At 39.9% G+C, this 23,069-nt stretch overlaps 1 protein-coding gene across 1 annotated transcript in view; it reads left to right on the plus strand.

Moving 5' to 3' along the window:
- tusc3 (tumor suppressor candidate 3) overlaps positions 1–23,069 on the plus strand; it is a 124,282-nt gene that overhangs the window by 41,863 nt on the left and 59,350 nt on the right. The window contains exons 2-3 of the mRNA XM_074686104.1: positions 10,011–10,180; positions 20,230–20,347. Coding sequence (XP_074542205.1) covers positions 10,011–10,180; positions 20,230–20,347 — 288 coding nt within the window. The remainder of the gene's footprint in view (positions 1–10,010; positions 10,181–20,229; positions 20,348–23,069) is intronic.

The raw sequence follows: 23,069 nt of genomic DNA on the forward strand, positions 1-23,069 counted from the left end.
CCGTCTACTTCAGCTCCTACTTGCTGCTTTCATTTATTTTCTATCCCTGAGTACTGTACTTTCCTTCGTCTCATGAAAAAAAAAAATCATGGAAATTGAAAAAGTTTTTCATTAACCTTTCAGATTCTTTCTTTTTAAACTGAATTCCTCCGTCCTCTCCCCGTCCAAAAAAATCAAACTTCCTGCCAAAGTTGCTCATCCCTTCACTTCTCATTTGTTCTGTCTTCATGGATTTCTTATGTGAGTGCGTGCCTTTGTGTGGTTTGTTTTATAATTCATGCTTCAGCTGAACCCAGAAGTCCCCAAGTCATCATGAGGACACTATAATTACCAGAAATTGACTTGCAAGATCTTGTTGGTTCCAACAAAAGACCGGGGGACTCCTTTGTGTTATGGGGTGTGTGCGTTCCTCTGTGCGTGTGTGTCCAAGAGAGAGGGACAGAGGAGGAGAGGGATGAGTCTTTGTTCCTTGCGATTCGAAGCCAATTTCCAGTAATCCCCCTTTCAATGGGAGTGTTGGTAGAAAGTGTATAGGAGCCTGATGACGAGGGCTGAAGCCCATTCACTGACAATAGATTTGTGTTTAGAGTGCTCAGAGAGGAGGATTGTGGAGTGAACAAAACACTGTCAGCTTTTCACAAGGACTGATCGTTGATCAAATCCCCCGGCTCTCCCAAAGGAGCCCAGTGAGAAGCTCCCCTGGTGGTGTCACTGTAAAGGTACACTATCAGATCTGCAGATGGGGAAACTCTTAGCACGATATGTCACCTCTTTCCCTCCCTGTGGTTTGTGAGGGGTTGAAATAATGTTTTAATTTCCAGGAGAGTGTAAAATATTATCACCACTTACTCATGAAACTGTATCCTCAGCCCTTCTTGTGTCAAACTCCTTCATTAGCTCTTAAAAATGAAAGACGAACCAGAGTATATCCTTCATGATGTATTTTTTTAATACAGGCAGTAAAAATACTTTTTGCAACAACAGCAGTGCAGACCTCAGGGATTAAACCAGGAGGTCAGGAAGAGCTGGATTCTTACGAGGTGAAGAATTTAAAGATATCCTGTTTTTTGATTGAGCCTCAGGTCAACAGTTTCAGCTTTTTTCACTTTGTTAATGAGGCTTCGACTCAGGGGTCAGGTCAACCAAACATTTTCCAGCTCTGATGAAATAATTTTGAGTCCTAACAGAATCATTTTTGGTTGTCTATCATTTCAAAGGTAGAGAATTCAGTCTTTAGTCGTTGAGAATTATCTGCGTCAGATTCTGTGTATCCAGTTAAATTGTATTCAGTTTTAATGCCAAATTAAAAAAGTAAGTGAGCACGCAGGCAGGCGAATCTAAATTTACCTGCCTGCTTATTTCAAAGTCTTATTCTCAAGAGACTAACTGAAAGCAATTCACATATTTTCTATTTAGCTGATTTGGGATCTAAACATGTATAATTTAGCCAGCTGGCTGAGGAGCTGGTGGTCTGCGTGGCAGCGTTTGGGCTGACTCACTGGCTGGCAGACTGTGGCTGTTTGATCCAATAAGTGGCTGCCTGATACACAAACCGTCGTTCATATGCTCCCACTATGAGGTCATCAGAGCACTCGAGTGTCCTCCTCTTCTGCTGTCTTACTTTCATATTGTTATTGCAGTGTTTTCTCTACTTCATATGATGATGATCACATCTCTTACCTGGTGTGTGTTTCTTTCCCGTTAAAAGGGGAAATTATACGTAGAGGAGAGTTATATAATTCTTACATATCCTGAATTTGTAATGTAAAATTTATAGATGAGTAACAAAACTCATGTAAAAGCATAAACACACACTCACATGCACACACCCTCTAGATGTGATTCATTTAAGTGCCCTCTGCGCTCAGTGGGGCAGAAAATAAATGTTTTTAACGGTCCTCGGCTGTTAGGAGCGCTTATGCTCGGTGCATGTTTGTGTGTGTGGGTCAGGTGAAGTGGGGAGTCATCACTCTGATGTGTGGGAGTCACTCCAAGGTCTAACATAAGGTATTTAAAGAGCTCTGCATATAAATTGCACCTCAGACGAGTTTTTAACTACTTTGTGTTTTACAGGCATCATTTGTTTGAATGCGGTCGTTAACGACAGAAACAAACGGGCGTATTCCCCTCGCATGGAAGCGGCTCACATCTGAGAAGTCGACAGCACAACTACACGCTTATCAGAACATTAACTGGGTAACACATGGGCGAAGTTTCTGTGACACCACAGATACTGAGACATGGCAAAAAGAAATAACCAGTTTGGTCGCTGATAATCTTGTTTTAAGTCGTGGGTTATAAACAGGCGACTATATAAAAGTGAAACTGTCTCCAAGACCACTCAACAATCCTCACAGAACCTTGAATTCTTACTTTATCTGAAGTGTCTCCTCCTAGAACATTACTACTCAGATTTATTGGTTCTCTTTTGTGATCTCTTCATTCCAACAAAGCTGCTCTTGATTCAAGGGTACATCTCCTGGATTGGTTTCATCTTAAAATGAGTGCTTTGAAGATGGTGAACAAAGGACACGCAAGACTAATGATTGGGGTTTTTTTAAGATCCACTTTTACTTTAAAAGCATTTTTAATCAGTTTGATGTTCCCAGGTCCAGGGTATTAACCTTCATACCTCCCCTCACTTGTAGTTCTTCAGATCTGTTTCCTGTTGGTGTTTGGACTAGAGACTGGCTTTTTTGGGGAGTCCTGTGGGTCACGGGAAGCGACGTACATCACAAGCAAGAATTCAGACAGAAGCAAACCTAGTTAGTGTGACAACAGTTACAAGTTATTCAGCTGCAGGTTCTGCCATTAAGTGAAAGATTTCTTTTTAATCCTTTTATTTTTGTGTTTTTTTGGTAGCGCTTAAAAATCAATAAGAGCTGAGACTTCGACCTTCTGGATCATTCTCCCCCTGAGGACAAAGAGGAGCAGATTAAGGTCTAAGTGTTCCCTGAACAGATGAGTCTTCAGACGTCTCTTAAAGTAGAAAGGGACTCTGTGGATCGGATAGAGTTAGGTAATTCATTCACCATTTGGGAACAACAGAGGAGAAGAGTCTGGCTAGAGATTTGGAGCCGCGCTGGGCTGGGAGCACCAGGCGTCTTTCACAAGCAGAGCGTAGTAGTTAAACAAGTCTTTTCTGCTCTTTCTAATTGGAAAAAAAAAAGGAACAGTGAAATTTTATCGACCTCCGGTTGTAGAAAAAAAGAGTAACAAACCATACAGAATAAAGTGAACAAGGGCTATGGCAGCATTTTGACTTTTGCTGGTTCTTAGGAAGAGCGAGTACAAGTGACTATATCTCCTCCAGGTCTCTGTACATTTAACTTTTTTTTTTTTTTTTTTTTAATTGCAGCCTTTGCGAGTTGAAAATTGCATTCTATAACATTGCGATGTCAGTTTCAGATCGATTAATTGTGCAGCGCTACTTCGTGAACAGCTACCCCCCTACAGTGTGTGCAGAAAGTGAAATTAATGATTCAGACGGGAGATGTTTTTTGAAACAGGCTGTAAATGGGTTAATTTCTGCTTTGAAAACAACTTTTTTGGCAGGTTTTAGGCACTTCCGCATTGTCTCATATTGTCAGACCAGAGGTTGCTGCTTGAAGTAGACAGGAGCAGGAACCAATAAGGAAGATAAAATGTAAAATGTGACATGTGCTGCAATTTTGTAGTTTATTTCCAATAGGGATGGGTACCGAATTAGGTACTTTTATGGGTACCCACCGAATTCTGTCAAAAGTACCAGGGTGCTGATTCACTTACAACCAAAAGGTACCATGTTTAGGTACCTGAACGCATCCATGTGACTGTGAGGGAGAGGAGGAGAAGGAGATTTTTCATGGTGGACATGAACACAGCATTGCAAGGTTATATATTAAAGAATAAATATGTTAAGTTGACATTTTTTTATATTTTATTAAACACAATATACACTGTAATGCAAGTGAAAATAACTACACTTCCCAGAAGCCAACAGTGCTTCCGGCCACTGTCTTCCACTGGAGTTCAAAAAGAACAGCAATGGATGGAGTAAACACTGGTGCAGAATCTGATGTGCTAAACATTTCAAACACTAAACTATTGTCAATGCTTTACAGTAACAATTTCTCGATAGATTAGTAAAATGAATCTTCATATGTTTGGGTGCACTAAGGAGGTATTTTTGTTTGGATTTAGGCAATAAATGTCGCCTAGTTTGACCACAGATGAACTGAATCTGTGCCCATATCTTTTTGACATAAAGCTGCACAACTACACTTCCCAAAAGCCAACAGTAATCTAAAAAAGAATGGGGAGAAAATTAAACCAAACTCAATGTATAGCTGAACTAAAAGAAGTGAAAAAAATGGGGAGAAGTGGGAGTCATTTTACCAGGAGTGGGACGGGACAAATCCACTCCTGTGTCACTCTCTAGTTTGGACATGAGGAAAGCTGTGCATCATTACTGCCAGGATGACCAGCATCCTTTGAGGCTGAATGCACACAGACACACTCGGTAGATGAATTAAAGACAAAATACATCTCCATGTTGTGTTTGTGTTTCTTGGTAAACCTCCTCCTTCATTATACATGGACCATTAGTGCACAGAGTGCATCGTCTGTAGTTAACAAGCTTTGCAGTCGAAACACTTCATACTTTCTGTCTCACTTTCTTCTTTATCTACTGCTTCTCTGTTGTTTGCTTTTGTCAGCTGATCTGATCTGCAGGCAGGTTACTGCAGCCAAGCCCCTGGCGTAATGGTTGTCTGTGTGCTGGGTGTGAATGAGTGGGGCAGAACATGAGACGCTGAGCCTGGTTAGCAGCAGCTGATGAGGAGTAGCACTTCATTATTGAGCCACTGTTTTGAGCCGATGCCTTCTAACTTCTGCATCGGAGGAGGGATGAGGAGTGCAGACATTTCTGAGCTGCAGCTCCTTTTTTGTTTCATTTACAGCCCCTCTGCTCAGATGAGACGAGCATAAATCAGCATCCTGGTTCCTCAAAGTATGAAGCATGTTGTACTCTGATGAGAAGTTAGCGCAGTGAGCTGACTCAGTACACCAGACATTTGAATAATACATGTGGAAATAAACAGAGCAATTGGCAGAGCTATGTAAAGAAACGGTGCAGCATGACAGAGCATCCTCAGCATTGAGCCGTTTTGAGTGTTTAGTATTAGAGATCAGCATTTTGGCCTCTGATCCTGATCCAGTTTTATAGTCTTGAAAATCTTCAGAGTCTTGATACAATATTTTGGTTCACAAAGACAAAAGTTTTTCAAGACTTAAAAGAGTGAAGCTGTACACTATTTTATTTTTTAACAATAATGAGTAGTAAAAGGTTTTCATTCTAGGGCTGCAGTAATAGATTATTTTACTAACTAAATAACCTATCCATAATTCTGACGATTAATCAAGTAAATTATTTAGACATTTAGCATTTTTTCCCTTTACTTATGTTATTGCCATTATTTTTTTAACATTAATAATGTCCATGTTGTTTTAAAATATAACACAGTGAGATGAGGCCACAGCCTTGTGACTCTACCTGCCTGTAAACACATCTAAGTGATTGTATTGAGCACGGGTTAGGGCTAGGGTGAGGCACGACACACTCTTCATTAGTAAACATCAATGACTAAATTAAATACTTTAGAAACTCAAAATGTGTTTACGAAGTATTGCGAAATATTTTACTGTTAAGTGTTGTTTTATGAACAGAATTCTTTGTGCAGAGTGTGTTTTATGTCAGCTCTAACCGACTCGTTAAAAACATAACTTTCATTGATGATAATTTCTTTAAGTATTTCAGTAACTGATTAAGCTCTACTTCAAAATATTCAGCTCTAAAACACATACACGCTATCTTGTATAAGACCTCTGAACTTAATAGGCAGCAAGCACGCGATATACATCTCACACCATATGCCGAGTTGTTTAGAACACTTAGCTTGCCGTAGTTATACCAAAGTCAGCCATGAGCCTGCACATACCTTTTCTTCCATCTTGCCTGTTGGTGTTTTGACATTTAGAGTACTCAGTATTGTTTACAAAGAGAAAATGTGATGTTTCTTTGATGAAAGTTGATTTTTTTTTTGTAAAACCAAAGTTATACCAATGCGTGCTAACCACTAGCATATCAATGCATTTCCCCATACACGTAAGCATTAATTATTGTTGCATTGGGTGACATATAACACAGAGGTCTCATCAACCAATCATTCTCAGTCTTTGAAGGAAATTTTTGAGCAATGATGAAAAAATCTGAAGGTTGCCCGTCATTTTGGTGGGTAGGGAACCCTGAGAGCGATCCATCCATTTTAAGTCCACCCCAAGAGAAAAGTTTTAGCTCAGGCAAACTAGGATACAAAAAAGATGGCAACAAACTTGGCTTGAAACTTATTTTGAAGTTCTGAGTTTTTGATTATTTTTTTTAACTTTCCAAGGCTCTGAGCATCAGGGTCGGTATCATTCTTATTTCGATTATTTGTATATTTGTTATAAACAGTTTGTCGTTCTGCTCATTGAGCAATATTGCCCAAGTAAGCCCCCCCCCCCCATAAAAATAAAAAAAAATCAATAAAAAAAAAGTTAGTTGGACAAAAGTGCTAGAAATTATTTGGCTGCAGGTTCTGCCATTAGGTGCAATTTTTATTTTTATTTTTTATGATGCAGAATAATCGAGCCAACTAACCACAATTTACTTCTGCAACAATATACTTCAATATTCAACAGTATTCAGTAATTAATGCTCAAAACTCACTAAGAGCTGGGTCTGAGATCTTCTGACTCATTCTCCCCCTGAGGACAAAGAGGAGAAGCCTCAGATTAAGGTCTAAGTGTTCCCTGAACAGATGAGTCTTCAGACATCTCTTAGGGTAGAGGAGGTAGAGTAGAAAGGGACTCTGTGGATCGTATAGAGTTTGGTAATTCATTCACCATTTGGGAACAACAGAGGAGAAGAGTCTGGCTAGAGATTTGGAGCCGTGCTGGGCTGGGAGCACCAGGCGTCTTTCACAAGCAGAGTGTAGAGGACCAGAAGGAGTGTAGACCTGGATGAGGGACCCCTGAATGGGATGAAATGTTAAAATATATAAGTCATATCTAAAAGTTTTCATCATCCTTTTTTTAACTGAGGGATCGTTGTTCATTTTGACTGAATTTTTACGACCCTGTCTGTCAAAATGACAGACGTCTGGTATAACGTGTTTTGAATAGGAGTCTTGTATGAAACAGCATCTGCTACCAGTCTGCTGCAGCTATCTTGACCATCTGCTAAGCTAAGATAGCTGCAGCAGACGAGTCAGTTTACATTCTGGTACATAATGAAAAGAACCTGTAAAGCAATTGTTAAGCATAAAGGCTAATGATGTCAACGGATTGAACCTTTTCTTATAGATTCTTAACACAAACAAGTTTTCGATACCTATGCCTAACACACACACACACACACACTGCAACACTCACTGTAAGCAATGTGCAGCACACACCACATGCAATGCAGCATGCACACTTTAATCTGAGGCTGCTCTAAATGCAGCACTCATAGAGTTTTGTCACTAAAGAGAAAGATGAAGACTTCCTGTTTGAAACATACTGTTCCTTCTTTTGTGTTCTTATTGCTCAGGTTGTTGCAGAAACAGTCTAAGACAAGAGAAGATGTTAAATATGCAGTGATGCCTGACACCTCTTTAATGAAAAATGCATGACCCTCAGTGCAGATTTAGCTCTGTATGAAAAAAAGGAATGGGATTAATTGCAATCTGATCCCTCACAGAGTTTTTTTTTCTGATCTGCAGAGTTTGAAAACAACGCGTGTTTCATCAGCAGCCTCAGTATTTCATCACTCATCAGTTCAGAGCTCAACTCTGCTCGATATGATGGTGGTAGAAACCAGGCGGTGTCCTGCTGAGGACATCAAGTTCAAAACAGGCCTACATTAGGTTCACAGGCAAACACACACACACTAACACACACACGCACACTCGATCATTACCGTACCCTGCTGTATGATTTTGCCTTTATAAGCATTTCAGCTTTGGAAACCTTGCAAATTCACTGCTCGGTGTGTTTGTCTACACATGCTCACGGAGCGATGTTTGCCTTTAGAGTTGTGTTCCTGCGCTGAATCTGTTGTGACCTTTACGCTAAGCCGTGCAGGATTTAATCAACAGTGGCCTTCCTACAAATCACACACAAACACGACTAAGAACTCCAGCTTTATGTGCACACACACACACACACACACACACACACACACACACACCTAGACTGCCAAGTCAGGGCTCCTTCTCCGTAAATAATGGTTCGGTTCTCTGTATTCCACATTCTTTGTTTGCACTCCATTATTCAAAAAAGGCCAGGAGTCAAACCTATTAAAATTTAGATTTTGTAACAGGCACACAGCAACACCTCGCGTTTTCAGCCTTGGACTTTCAAAGCAGGAGGAATGTTCAGTAAGTCTTTGAGCAGGTGGAGGAGGAGCTGGAATACAGAATTTAGGCAAAGCAAGGCAAGTTTATTTGTAGAGCAGAATTCATACACAAAGCAATTCAAAGTGCTTTACAGCTAACATAAAATAAATCACAATAGACAAAATAAAATCACTGCATAAAATCACATCATAAAACTTTAAAAATGATTAATTAAATTAAAGAGGAGAGTGCAGATAAAATACTTTCAGTTGTCGTATGCTAAGCTAACAGAACTGTTTTCAGCCGGGCTTTGAACATTGTCAGAGTTGAGGCCTGTCTCACATCTTCTGGAAGACTGATCCAGATTTTGGGGGCATAAAACTGGAATGAAGTCTCACCGTGTTTAGTCCTGACTCTGGGCACCAGCAGGAGACCCCTCCCTGAGGTTCTCAGAGACCAAGTTGGTTCATATGGTTCCAGCATGTCAGAGATGATCTTTGGTGCTAGACCATGAAGGGACTTGTAAACAAGCAGAGCTGTTTTAAAGTCTATTCTCTGAGCCACAGGAAGCCAGTGCAGAGACCTGAGACCTGGACTTATATGGTCGTATTTCCTGGTTCTGGTCAGGACCCGAGCAGCAGCGTTCTGGATGTACTGACTCTGGTCTTACAGCTGGTTTTGAGAGTCCAGTGAGCAGGCCGTTACAGCAATCTAACCTGCTGGAGACAAATGCGTGGATCAGTCTCTCTAAGTCAGGTTTAGACACTGTTCCTTTAATCCTGGAGATGTTTCTGAGATGGTAAAAAGTAGCTGATGTTATTGATTTGATGAGGCTGTTAAAGTTCAGGTCTGAGTCCAATATCACCCCTAGATTTCTAACCTGGTTACTCACATTCAGAGAGAGAGTCTGAAGGTGACTGATAACCCTTTCTCTTTGTTTCTGTGGGCCACAGACAATGGTTTCAGTTTTGTCTGAGTTCAGCTGGAGGAAATTGTTCTGCATCCACATACTGATCTGTTCAACGCAGCGACAGAGTGAATCTACAGGCCCATGTTCGCCTGTCGTCATTGACACGTAGATCTGAGTGTCATCAGCATAGCTGTGGTAGGACACGTTACAGCTGCGTATTAGCTGACCCAATGGGAGCATGTACAGATTAAACAATAGGGGTCCCAGGATTGAACCCTGGGGAACCCCACAGGCCAGGGCCATTTGGTCTGAGACACAGTTACCAATTTCAACAAAGAAAGTCCTGCCCTCCAGATAAGACTTGAACCAGATTAAAGCGGTACCAGAGATTCCCACCCAGTTTTCTAACCTCTGTAATAAGATCACAGAAATTTAAAGGAAGATTTGTTCCCAGGAAGGGGAAGTCAAGGAGTTTCTTTCACTTTGTGGGGGAGTCTGGTGGTATCAGGAGATTGAATAAACAGGCCAGCTCTCAGAGGGATGGAGTCAAACCGTACACAGCTTGTGGCGTCACTGTGCTCATGTGTGTCCACGTCCAGAGGTCAAAACATACGTTTCTTCTGTTTCTGCTGCTTCCATCAGATCTAAAAATCCTAGAAGGCCTCATTGTCTGCTCTTCTCTCCCCTGTCTGTGTGTCCAGAACCTGCTGTCAGAGAAGGTTGACCAGATGATGGAGTGGTCCTCTCGTCGGTCGGTCGTCAGGATGAACGGGGACAAGTTCCGTCGTTTTGTCAAGGCCCCACCCAGGAACTACTCTGTCATCGTCATGTTCACCGCTCTGCAGCCTCAGAGGCAGTGCTCTGTCTGCAGGTACGTACAAAAAAGCATCCAGTGTAGAGCACAATCTGGAATCACTTAACCTGACCTGAACAGACATCGCTCTGTCTTTCTCTTTGTTCTTCTCTGAGTTTGCACATTGCTCTGAAGTTCACCTACATGTCTCACAAACAAAAACAAGATCAAAGAAGCCCTAAAACCCATCTGATATTTCATGCACCATCCTCCACACACACATTAAACACAAAAATAGCATTACATAATAAGAAAAACTGAGTCACAGATTGAAATGAATAATGTTAGATCAACTCAGTTTACTCACCCAGGATTTAAAGTTTTATATCAGGAATCTTCAGACTTTTTTTAAAGAGGGCACATTTGATTGTATGAAAATATCAAAAGCCAACATCTCTCATTGACACATCTATCAACCCTGAAAGTGACGAATGGAAACTCCTTTTGTTAATAGGGATGGGAACTGATAAGATTTTGTCAATACCGATGTCCTTATCGATTCTGCTCATCGATCTGATCTCTATCGATTCCCTTATCAACTCCTGTTGTGAATTTTCTTGGTACAAAAAGTAGCTTTACAGGTTTTCTGTGTCAACAACATTTAAGTGAGTTTATACTGTAAGTGAATAAAATGTAATTGGTCCCTGAGTCTGGATATTTCTGAGCATGATTAAACAGAAACAGGTCAAAATTCACACAATGTGACGTTGATGTTCTGTGTTGAGATATATTAATAACTCAGTTAGGCCATCTAGTGTCTCAAAGTGGTTATAGCAATAGTTTAAGTTGTTTGGAACCTTTCCATCAGCCATGAACCTTTAATTAGCCTGTTAGCTTTTGACATTTGAAATTCTCAGTATTTTTTACAAAGAGTTGTGATATGTTTCTGTGATGAAAGTTGTAAATCTATTCTGAAGCTGAAGTTATTCTGATGTATGCTAACTGCTAGCATATCAATGCAGTTTCCCATATACGTTAGCATCAAGCTTGAGCTGTTTTGTTATTTTGGTAAATAAGGTGATTTATACCATTTTGAATGTACTGAATATGAATCTCCTGAGAGAGAGTGATGAACATTTCTTTATGAAGTCAGTTCTTCTGGAAAACTTCAAGCTGAAAATCCTGAATCACAGTTTCCTTGGGAAACGTTAGCTAACTGCTAAGATAAGCTAGCTGCAGCAGACTAGTAGACGTAAGGCCCGGCGGCTCCGGCACCATGTAAAGAATTGATAAGGGAATCGTTAAGCACAAAGGCTAACGATATCGATGGATTGAAACATTTCTTGTCGATTCTCAACAGGAACTGTTTTTCGATTCCCATCCCTATTTGTGAAGTTGAACATCCTCCTGTAATTCTTTATACACTGATGATATAAAACTTCACCTGTCCCTCAGGTGTCTCTGAGCCCAGATGATCAGTGGTCAGTTTTCTGCAGTGTTACCTGCTGCATAAACATCAGCAAACTCTGCCTCAGACCAAGGAACATGTTCTCCATTAGGGGGCGACATGGGGAAGATATGTCAGGATGGTTTTATGGCAGGATCAGGATCTGGATTTATTCAGGATTGTTTTTTCATATTCAGATTATGTTGACCTCCAAACAACATTTTTATCATCGAATGATTCTGATCCTGCATTCTGAACTTATTCCATGCATCATTTTTCATTTTTAGTTCATGAAACACATTTTCACATCCTGATAAATTCATTCATTTAAAGACGTCGGCTGTTAGAGTTGTTGAGCTACCGCAGAATGAGCTTCAAACAGAGCTTCAGCTTCATACACGCAGCCCATGCATAGTCTAAATGAAGTTTAGTGAGATGTTATGAGGTAGACTTTGGTTTGGTTTGTGCAGTGTATAGAACTAAGAACATAACAACGCCCACTGACCTGTTCTGTTCTGTTGTGTTTATTTTTCTGTCTGTACAAAAGTCTAAATGTACAGTTTGAATAAGGATTTGGTACATTTGTATTTTTCTGAAGAAGCACTTGTGTCCATTTTTTGGCCATTTTAAATAGAGATAGACGAATATGGAGTTTCCGAGCCGATACTGATACCGATTATTTGTAGTCAAGGAGGCTGATAACTGATATTTGAAGCTGATATTAATTTGCAGTCAAAGTGAAAATATTGGTGTAAAGTTTTGAACAATACAAACTCCAACACTTAACTTCATTAAAGCATGAGTTTATTAAACAGCTCCCAGGCTCAGCAGCATGTTTTATAAAGTTGAATGAAAACTTAAAAAAATAAATAGCTAAAGTTTTCTACAGTAAATAAAGTTTTCCAAAATTTTACTGTAACAGCAATAACTGTAATAACCGCACTGCTGATTGGCTGTTTCCCAAGCCGTGGCTCTGCTTGTAACCAATCAGATGGTGCTGTGGGTGGGGACTGAGTAGTGACTGCAGACAGTAGAGCGGCTGCATCAAAGCCACAATAACGCAGTTTTACATTTGTTTCTTATTGGCTGTCAGATTTAAAAAAAAAGGCCAATCCCGATATGCTTCAAAATACCAAATATCGCCCCCTATAATCGGCCCAGCCGATAATTGGTCTATCCCTAATTTTTAACTGTTCTTCTTTAAGTGAGAAACAATAAAATTCAAGTGTCCAAAAATAAGAAAAAGACCATACAGATTACATTTACTGTTTTAAGACTTTTTTTCCCATCATGTTGCGTAAACTAAGGTCAAGTCAGGCTGAGGTGAGATGAGAAGTTTGTGCCAAGTCTGTTATTTCAGCAGCACGGACAGCTCTTTGTCTAGTGCTGAGCAATCACTGAACAAGTGTTTGGTGCAAATGTGTTATCATGCCATGAACACTAGATTAGCATATTTCCTGCACTGTGCTCCCTTCCATCTTTGCAAAACAACAGTTACAGCAACTTCTGCAATCATGGGGGCTGATAACAACGTGTAAAAAAAAAAACGAAACCAGACTGAAAAACAAGTCATTTTGATGAAAAAGGACTTTTCCTGGCAGAGTCCAATAACCTTTTTATCATGACTTTATTACTTATTTACAGTTTCTGCACTCTTGATGATGAGCAGAACCTGCAGACACAGAGAGGAAGTCCTCGTCTTTTATCTGGGGCTGGTTTGTTAAGGTTACGTTCACTGCATTCACTTCAATCATCTTGTCAACTGCTTTTTGTTGACCCTTAAATCCAGATATTAACGACGTCTGTTCTGCTCTCTCCTTCTTCAGATGCTTGTTTAATTAGTTTAACCCGGTGTTGATTTAAAAATTCCTCCGTCAGAACAAGGAATCTGGTATTTGGGTGTCGTTTCTGTCAAAGTGACACTCAGATGAACTTTTTCAGAGGGATTCGTGACTGTAAGGCAGGTATCTGACCCATGTCCCGATGTCTCAGGGGACATTTTAGTCGTTGATGAAATAAACATAGACCTTCTCCTTCCTGACCCCGGTAGTCTAATTCTCTAATTAGCCCCTCCTCTACTTCAGCAGTCACTTGATAAATCATTTATCTTATTACTCATAGCAGCGCCCTCATCATCCCCTCTTCTCTCCCTTCTCCATTTCATGTGCATTGAATTCACATTATTACAAAAGTAGCAGCCGTGGTTTAGTGCAGGATTCCCGGAAAAGGTTGCACAATATTGACCAGTTGCTATTTTCGCACACTCCAAAGACTCACACCAGAAATCGACACGAGTGGCCAGACTACTTAACCCTGTTAAACCACCACATGCATTTGTCAGTGTCTGTACCTTCTGGTTTTCCTTCTGCTCCTCTTTCCGTTCCCTTTCTTCCTCTCCTGCCTGTTTGATATCAGTCTGTTTACTTGTTTTCTCCCTCCCTACATCTCTCCGTCTCTTCATTTCCCCTGATGCTCTCTTCATTAACATAAGCGATAGCATCACATCATTAGAGAGCGGCACCGTGTTTAAGTGAGAGATGGATGTTGGGTGTTGACCTTAGCTTCTGTGTTGAGGGAACTATCAGGGAGTGAAAAGATGGCTGATAACTCGGGTCCTTCCACGACGTTTCTCTGAAGCTTTGTCGCTGGAATATGGCACAAATTTTAACTCACTGGCTGACACTTTTAGAGCATTTTGAGCGATCTTTCAAGACCAAAGGAGTAGACTAGCCAAAGAGTAGACTCTCTACCTTTATATCCTTCTTCCTGTTTTTGACCCAAAAATCGGAGAAAAACATACTTTTTCAGATAACGCTCGTCTCAGAAGCACCATCCTCTGATCCTCTCCATCATCTCTGCCGTCTTTTCTCACCATCTCTCAGAAATACAGCAACACATTCTCTGGTTGAGTGTGAGCTGCATGAACTTTTCTGACTTGCACCGTCTGACCTCGTCTACAGTTTCTACAGTTTCATTTAGCAGACACTTTTGTCCGAAGAGACGTACGACACAAGCAAGAATTTAGACAGAAGGAAAAACCCAGTTAGTACGACAAAAGTGCTGCCATTAAGTGCAAGATTTTTTTTTTTTTATTATTAAATAATGTGGAATACTCTAGCCAACTAACCACAATTAATTACTGCAACAGTATACTTCAACCTTTAACAACATACAGTAATAAGTGCCGTAAATTCACTAAGAGCTGGATCTGAGACCTTCTAACTCATTCTATCTCTGAGGACAAAGAGGAGCAGGCTCAGATTAAGGTCTAAGTGTTCCCTGAACAGATGAGTCTTCAGACGTCTCTTAAAGTAGAAAGGGACTCTGTGGATCGTATAGAGTTAGGTAATTAATTCACCGTTTGGGAACAACAGAGGAGAGGAGTCTGGCTAGAGATTTGGAGCCGTGCTGGGCTGGGAGCACCAGGCGTCTTTCACAAGCAGAGAGTAGAGGACCTGGATGAGGGACCCCAGGTAGGCAGGAGATGTTCTTGTCAGTGTTTTGTAAGCCAGAAGAAGAGCTTTGAATTTGATTGGGGAGTTGCTGTAGTGGATGCGTAAAACCACAAGGGCCTGTACCAGAAGTTGTGCGGCCTGTCTTCTTGCATCTTCTCCTCCTAGCGATGCTGGTCTCTCATCCAAAGAGCGCACCGCTCTCACCCACAGTAGTTTATAAGCCTGATATTGATTGACGAGCTCCGCCAGGCCTCGCCACCCCCACAGAGAAACATGATTGACGTCCATCGATGAGTCAATGGCTGTAATCAAATTGACGTCTATGGACAATATTTAAAGGCCCTATGAAGACTTTCCATGTGGTCCTGAAATAGTTTCACTTTTATATATTTCCTCACTCATAATCAATAGTTTAAAATGGGATAACCAGATCCTGAATCGGTTAGTTCTTAGTTTTTGTGGTTGAATCTATCTGCACTGCTCTAAAACACAATCCAAACCTGCACAGGCTGAATAATAGGGCTGGGACCATAGGCTTTTCTCACAATTTGATTCTGTTACAATTTGTGGGGTGCCGATTTGATTTAAATTCTGATTCTTTGATATTTATGATTTTTGAGATTTTTAGTTTTTATTTATTTATTTTTTAAACACCAGACCATGTGAAAAAGTAAAATGATGATGATGTCTACAGACTATATCAGGAACCATATTTCCCCACAAAATGCACATCACCTGAGTCAGAGAGAAACATTCCGCCCTCTGCTGGTGATTTTTTTTTTTTTTCCAACCCAGTTAATCAACAAATACTGAAATAAAGAATTTAGATTTGAAAAGGAGTCTTGATTTTGATATTGCCAAACAAAAAAATCCTGATATATTGTATTTGTATATTTTTCTCCCACCCCTACTGAATATTCTCCATGCTAACAGGCTAATGGGAACTATAAGTTCCTGGAACTACTGGCTGAAAAGTACCTACAGTAAAACGTTTTAAAACGAAATTAAAATGGGAAAAAGTTAAACACATTCAGTCATGAGAATCAACATAACTGTCAGCCAATAAGGCTGCTACATTTGCGGCCAGTTTCTGTCAACGTGTGAGACCCTCATAAAGTCCACAAGCCGAGTTTTGACCCTTATATACAGGTTTTCCTTTGGGGACACAAAAGCCTCTCTAACACACCCAAATATACACACCCAGCCACGTTACAGGACCTCATTGCAATCAACACACATAAAAAAAAAAAAAAATTACTTAAACAAAAGAGAGTTGTTAAAAAAGGAAAGACAAAGAAACATACAGCGAACAATACATACCGTAAATGTTTAATTAATGTCAGAGTATTGTTAAAGATCACTCATGAGGGAGTTCAGAGCAGTCAGTAGCATTCTCATTACCAGTCTTAAACAAATGTATAATTAAAACTAGTTTTGTAAGTATTAAACAATTAATGTCCTGAGCTTGTTGTGCTGTTTTATTTATCTGAGACTAACAACAATAGTGTTGTTACGCTGCGTTAGGTCCTAATCATGCACACATGCACGATAAGGAGAATTAGTTTAGAGCGTTTACATCATACCAGCTTTGAGGTCAGTTTTCTTTCACAGTTAGCTTAAAAATCTGAGCTTTTGGGAACAGGTTTGCAGATTATTGACAGCTGCTGAAGATGAAGACAGTGGGGAGTCAGACAGCAGGGAAACAGAGTAAAGGGGTGTACCAGCTGCTTGTAGGAAGGGAAAACCAGCTGTGGCTCTTTCTGCTGAGGTGACAGGTTGAGATTGCACTGAGTTTAAGTAACCTGCAGCAGATAGACTTCCCAGTCAACTGCATCTGAGTCTCATGTGATAATTACAGCCTGATTCATTGACAGAGAGGAGTTTCTCCAGTTTTTAAAAAAACATGATTTACTTTTGACAAAAGCCAAGTGTAACTTCACAGGAATCAAACACAACCATATACCATACCTCTTTTTCAGGAAGCTCAGGAGAATCAGAATATTGTAACCATAGAGATGATAGATGACATCTGAAATAGTTTGATTGTCATTAAAAAAAATGGAAATATATATATAAAAAAGGAGAAATCAAAAATTTTGTGTTAATAAATGTTGCAATAACATAAACAACTGTATGCAAGACGTTCAATACCTTGGATTAGAGAAGTTAAATAAAACATGTGAGTACTACAAGCCGCTTTTAGAAAAGAAAAGTCAGATGCTTTTTTTTTTTTTTATTGGTTGTCCTGTAATGGTGTAATACACAAGGAAAATGGCGGTGCAATCCCCAAAATAAAGAAAACAGTGTTGCAGTAACTTATCTTAACACTGGGGGAGCCCTTGGACCATTTAAAAAAAAAAACCTAAAGGTTTCAGAGCAGGGATTCACATCCAAGAAGTCTTTTGGGGTCTAAATGCAGCCACTGGTTGATTGACTGACCAAAACAAAGATGGCAGCCTCATATTGGCACTTTTTAATCATATTGAAGTTGATGCATTGAGCTTGGTTTATGTTTGACGTGTTTGCGAGGTTTCGCACGGTGGATGAATGACATCATTTTAGCAGCGTGCACGTTTCTTTTCTAACAGAAAGTTTCTGTGTCACTGGACAGAGACGTGTGGACAAAATTTGTTCGTGAACAAAATAATTGATTATACACATATGTATGAGTTATCATACAGAGATCGCCATGGTAACCGAGTGCAGCCACACTCAAGAGAGAAGAGGAATGGACAAAAAAAATGTAAATAAAAGGTGTTAACAAATGCAAACTTCTCTTGCACGTCTTTTCTGTTCAGTACTCTGGTAGATGTGTGTTTGAGATACACCGCCCCCTACAGTTTAAAAACGTACAGAAACGGATGCTGCACATAGTGTCAAACAGTATCATGCATTCTCTTTTGCTGATTCTGCGTGTCTCATTTCCATACATCATTTCGCTTTAAATCGTCAGAGATTGCATTTGTTTTGGAGAGACAGGAAGTCTCTGAAAAGACATCAATCTTCTCTGGGGCAGATAAAGTCCTCTAGATGTCACCACATGGTTGGTTTGGACAGCATGCGTCTCTGACACACTGTTCTGTTTCTGGAAACAATAATGTGAACCGAAGCCATTTCTTTCCCTAGAGTGGAACAAAAGAAAGAAAGAAAGAAAGAAAGAAAGAAAGAAAGAAAGAAAGAAAGAAAGAAAGAAAGAAAGAAAGAAAGAAAGAAAGTGACTGTACTGAAGAAAAGAAACCTTTGTTAGTTCCATAGGATATGGTCATAACAAGAATGTAAAGACAGAGAGAGAATAAAAAGACTCAATACGATTATTTTACCTAAAAAGAGAGTGGAAGATTGATTTCTTGAAGAGCAAAAACCATAATTTAATGACTCCCTCACAACTTAAGCATAAGTGGCGCTCAGGAAGAGCCGATCACGCCTGTAATCCCTGACAGTCTGCTGGCCCCAGTTTCAACTTCATCTCTGCTGACTCTTTAAACATGTCAGCACTTCAAAGGGAACTCCTAACGTTAGCTGCACGGATAACAATGTAACGTCACCGCACATAACACATCCTGACGGTCCATCTCGCACTAATTGAAGTCAGCACAAGAGGCAGATGACATGATGTCAGAGTGAAGTTTTACAGCGAGGCAGAGACGTACAGCTGCAGCTGGAGACGAGGAGAGAGCGTATTGGTGCTTTGGTGTTTGTCCTGTCACGGAGGAGGAGGAGGAGGAGGAGGAGGAGGAGGAGGAGGAGAGGCTGCTGGCTGGGACTGGACAAAGGAGCAGCTGTATTCAGCTGATTCAACATGAGATTAGGGTGCTAGAAAAAATGTAACCTTGACTCAACAATTAAAAATAATTTTCTCTGAAAATAAAAGCAGGTGAATATTTTCAGTGAACTTGAAAGAAAAAAAAAAGTCTTTTTACAGCCTGCGGGAGTTCTCCTTTTCCTTTTTGTTAGCCACATTCATAATTCTCTGATAACTTTACTCTTAATACTTGCCTCTAGGTTTGCTGAACATCATATAAAAGAGGTGCTGGTTTGTGGATAATCTCGGCCAGACAAAATCCAGCAGCTCTGCCTGACCTCGTAAATTAAGGCTAACTATGTTGCAAACCCTTTTTACATTTTAAAACCTCAGTGGCATCTAGTTGTAGTGTTTGCTGAGCCTGCTTCTGTAACAAAAATTTACTATATCACCATATTAATGCAATATACATATTAAAAGTATTTCTGCAATAATCCATAATCTGGGTCCTTGTTTTGTACCAAGTTCTAAGCAAATGTCCGTACTTATATTTTATAGTAACATTCAGTTTCATGTTACACTTGTGCTTCCATTTTGTACATACTTGTATTTGTATATTTTGTAATTTCTTATATGTTGCAATTTTATATTTTTTTATCAAAGTATTTCTGATTCTGATTTATTAAGAAGGAGGGCACAGAAGCTAAGATGCAAGGTTAATGGCTGTCCTCTCAGAATTAAAGTGGGAGCGAAAGAGATAAAAGGAGCTGAGTGAAAGAGAATCTAATCATGTTAGAGACACACAGCAAACCATACATGTTAAGAAAGTTACCTGGTAGATAAAGTCTTAACTTCTGAATCAGGAAAAAAAAAAATGTTTAAATAGTTTAATTTGACCTTCAAATTCACCCACTATCTCACCTTTACTATGCAAATAGATAAATAAATAAGTTAGGTATTTGTTTGGTTAGTTTTATTTGAACAAATAGGGAATAATATCAAGCAGCAACCCCAAGTCTGAAAATCCAAAGCTGATAAAGAAGTGTTGATAACTGCAGTTCCTCCAGTGTCCACTTGAGGCTGGCTGAGAAACACCAGAAACCACATACACACCCATTCATAAAAAAGAGGATCATGGCATCAGACCTGGAACAGGTTTGGTCCGAGTACCTCATTTCTCTATCAGCACACACTGTACAGGAAGTGGATTATTTTTTCCCAACTTGTTATTTTTTCAAAGTTTTTAAACTTACAAGCTTTGCCCATATAAGGTCATGGATGACTTTTCTGACAGGTGGGAACTGTCGTCGAATAAGGCTCAAGTCCTGTTTCTGCTTGTGAGAGTAAACTTTTCAGAAATAACAGAGGAACTTCACGTGAGCACGTTGATGAAGCCCCTTGAGATGAGACGTCTTCCAGCTCAGGTATCATGTGTCTGTTTGTTGTTGACCATTTCTTAATTTGTATTTTTCTGTCTTTTCAGGCAGGCCAATGAGGAGTACCAAGTGCTTGCAAACTCCTGGCGTTACTCATCTGCATTTTCCAACAAGCTCTTCTTCACCGTGGTGGATTACGATGAAGGGGCCGATGTTTTCCAACAGGTAATTCTTGATTCAGATCCTCAGTGGCTTCCACAAAGTGGTTGCTAGTTGTCCTGGGGTCCGTGCAACAAAACAAAAGAAAAAAAAATTAAAACTACTCAGTATTCATCAGAAGAAATATGCAATAGCAGACTAAAGACTAAATGATGAAAATATAAAATCAAATTAAGAATCATTAAGTAGCGTAATTAAACTAAGTTATGAAAACAAAAACAAACTGTTACAAACACATGGGACAAAAATGAATAATGTAAAAGTTCTAAAACAGTAAATACATTTTATGGAAAACAAATCCATCAGTGTTTATTTTAGTGACTTTCCAAAAGAAATACAGTTTTTGATCTGATTTATGTTGGCAGGGAAGATCCTCCAAAGAGAACAGCTCCCATCATGCAGTTTGTTTTGGGTATAACCTGACAACCTTTGCTCACTTATGATAATACCATGACAAAACTGAAATACTCTGGGTTACCATGAAAGGGGAGTAACTTCTTGTTCTTTATAACATTTTGCATGACCAGTGATAGAAGACGTGACTCTACTTTAGCCTCACTCTCAGCCAGGACAGTTGTTTATGTATCTCAAGCACAGAGTGGGGAAAGAAACAGGTAAGGTTGGGACCAATGGCATAAAAACTATCAAAGTTACTATTGTTGTTACTTTTTCCCGTAACTGGTGATCTAATCAGTTGCTCAAAAGTTCAAAAGTTATATGTTGTCACCGTCACCGTTACCAACAGTAAAATGAGGCGCATTACTCTGTATCTGACCTGAGCTAGGCACACGAGAGGAACTGCAAATCAAGTGTGGGCAGAAGCTGCAGACACATTAGTAATGATGAGAACAATCACACGTCTTTAAAGTGGCTGTGGGTAGTTTGAAAGTGATCAAGAAAAAGTATCCCTTCTGCCTGATTATAATCCACACTTTAAAATGAGATTATCAGCACCAGCTAATAATCAATGATATTTAGCTAAAGGCTAATTATCCTCTAGCTTCGGCTGTATCACTCTTTAACACAGGAGCTTATTTGTTCGTGCTAATGTTGGCTCCAACCCACAGTCAGCAGTTATTCTGCAGTGGTCTGTTCAAACTTGAGAGTCTATCAATAAAATGAAGAGTGAGGTTACGTTAGCTCTGATTGGTCGATGACTGGCAGGACATAGGATTTACTAACGTTACACATTACAGACTTGTCTCAGAGCACCGGGCTGTCAGCTGAGCTAAATATAAATCAGGTTTGTACCCGTAGGTAGATTTGTTTTGCAGTATGTGAGATCAACATCACACAATTATAAAACACCAAAGACAAGATAAGAACAAATTAAAAAATTCAAAAAGTAAACATTGAACATAAAACATTTAGTATTATTATTAAAGTGCTCGATGTTTTATCATTAAAGCAGGAAGTACGGGTGTTGGTTGCAGAGACAACCTCCATTAAGATCAAGACAGGAATAAAGATCTAAAGAATTTGAAGAATAAAAATCTAAAAGAATAAGTAAAAGCGCAGGTAGAAGAAAAGTGCAAGTGCATGAACAGATACATACTTGTGTGCAAATAGGCTACAATTTATTCAGCTCAGCAATAGCAGCAGGGACAAAACTATGTTTGTACCGCTTGGTTCTGCACTTTGGAACAATGTACCGCCGCCTAGAGGTGAGAAGCTGGAATTCACTGTGAAGAGGGTGGGAGTCATCATTTGAAGCAGAGTTTGCAATCCTCTGTAACTGGTTAATGTACAGGGATGCTGGATAGAGCTGAGGCTCTCCAATGAGACGGCTTGCCCACTTCACTACAAGACTCAAGGAATTTTTGTCCTTTAAAGACGTACGGTTGAACCAGGACACCAAGGAAAAAGACAACACTGACTCATTAAAAGCACGATAGAACATAGCCATTAATGATCTAACAATGTGAAAATGAGACAGTTTCCTTAAACAATATAAATGCTGCTGAGCCTTCTTACACACTGCTTCACAGTTGGCTTCAAAGCAAAGTTTTGAGTTGATGACTGTACCGAGGTATTTATATGACTGCACACACTCAATATTCTGGCCCTTGATTGAGGTTAAGCAGTTTTGTTGAGGACTCTTCCTAAAATCTATCAGCATGTCTTTTGTTTTTGCTGTGTTTAGCAAAAGGTGTGACTCCTCACACCAAGCAACAAAATCATCAACAATTGGGCCATGGCCGGACTCTCCCCCTTTAAGTAAACTGACAATGACAGAGTCGTCTGCATACTTTATGATAGCTCTGTTTTCATACGTGCTCTGACAAGCAGTTGTGTACAGAATGAACAGCAGAGGAGAGAGCACACACCCTTGTGGTGAACCTGTGGATGTGGTTTGTAGGTCAGACAGTACATTGTTAACCCTGACCCTTTGTGTCCTGTCAGTTAAGAAGTTAAGAATCCAGCCCACCAGGTTGTTACTTAAATTTAATTGCTGTAACAGCCTTTCTGCCAAGATATGGGGCTGGATGGTGTTAAAAGCAGAAGAGAAGTCCACAAATAAGAGCCTGGCATGAGTCCCATTTCCCTCCAAGTGTTTAAAAAGCATGTTTAGCAGGGTAACAGTTGCATCCTCCACCCCTCTACTGGGTCTATAAGCAAACTGCATTGTGTCCAGGGCACCATCTGTTGTTCTCAGGATCTCAGACCTGACCAGTTCCTCCAAAGTCTTCATTTAAACTGAAGTTAGAGCAACAGGTCTAAAATCATT

This window comes from Halichoeres trimaculatus, unplaced genomic scaffold, assembly GCF_033239565.1.
Source record: "Halichoeres trimaculatus isolate MK-OKI-2021-1 unplaced genomic scaffold, fHalTri1.1 fHalTri1_scaffold_2, whole genome shotgun sequence".
Classification (NCBI taxonomy): Eukaryota; Metazoa; Chordata; class Actinopteri; order Labriformes; family Labridae; genus Halichoeres; species Halichoeres trimaculatus.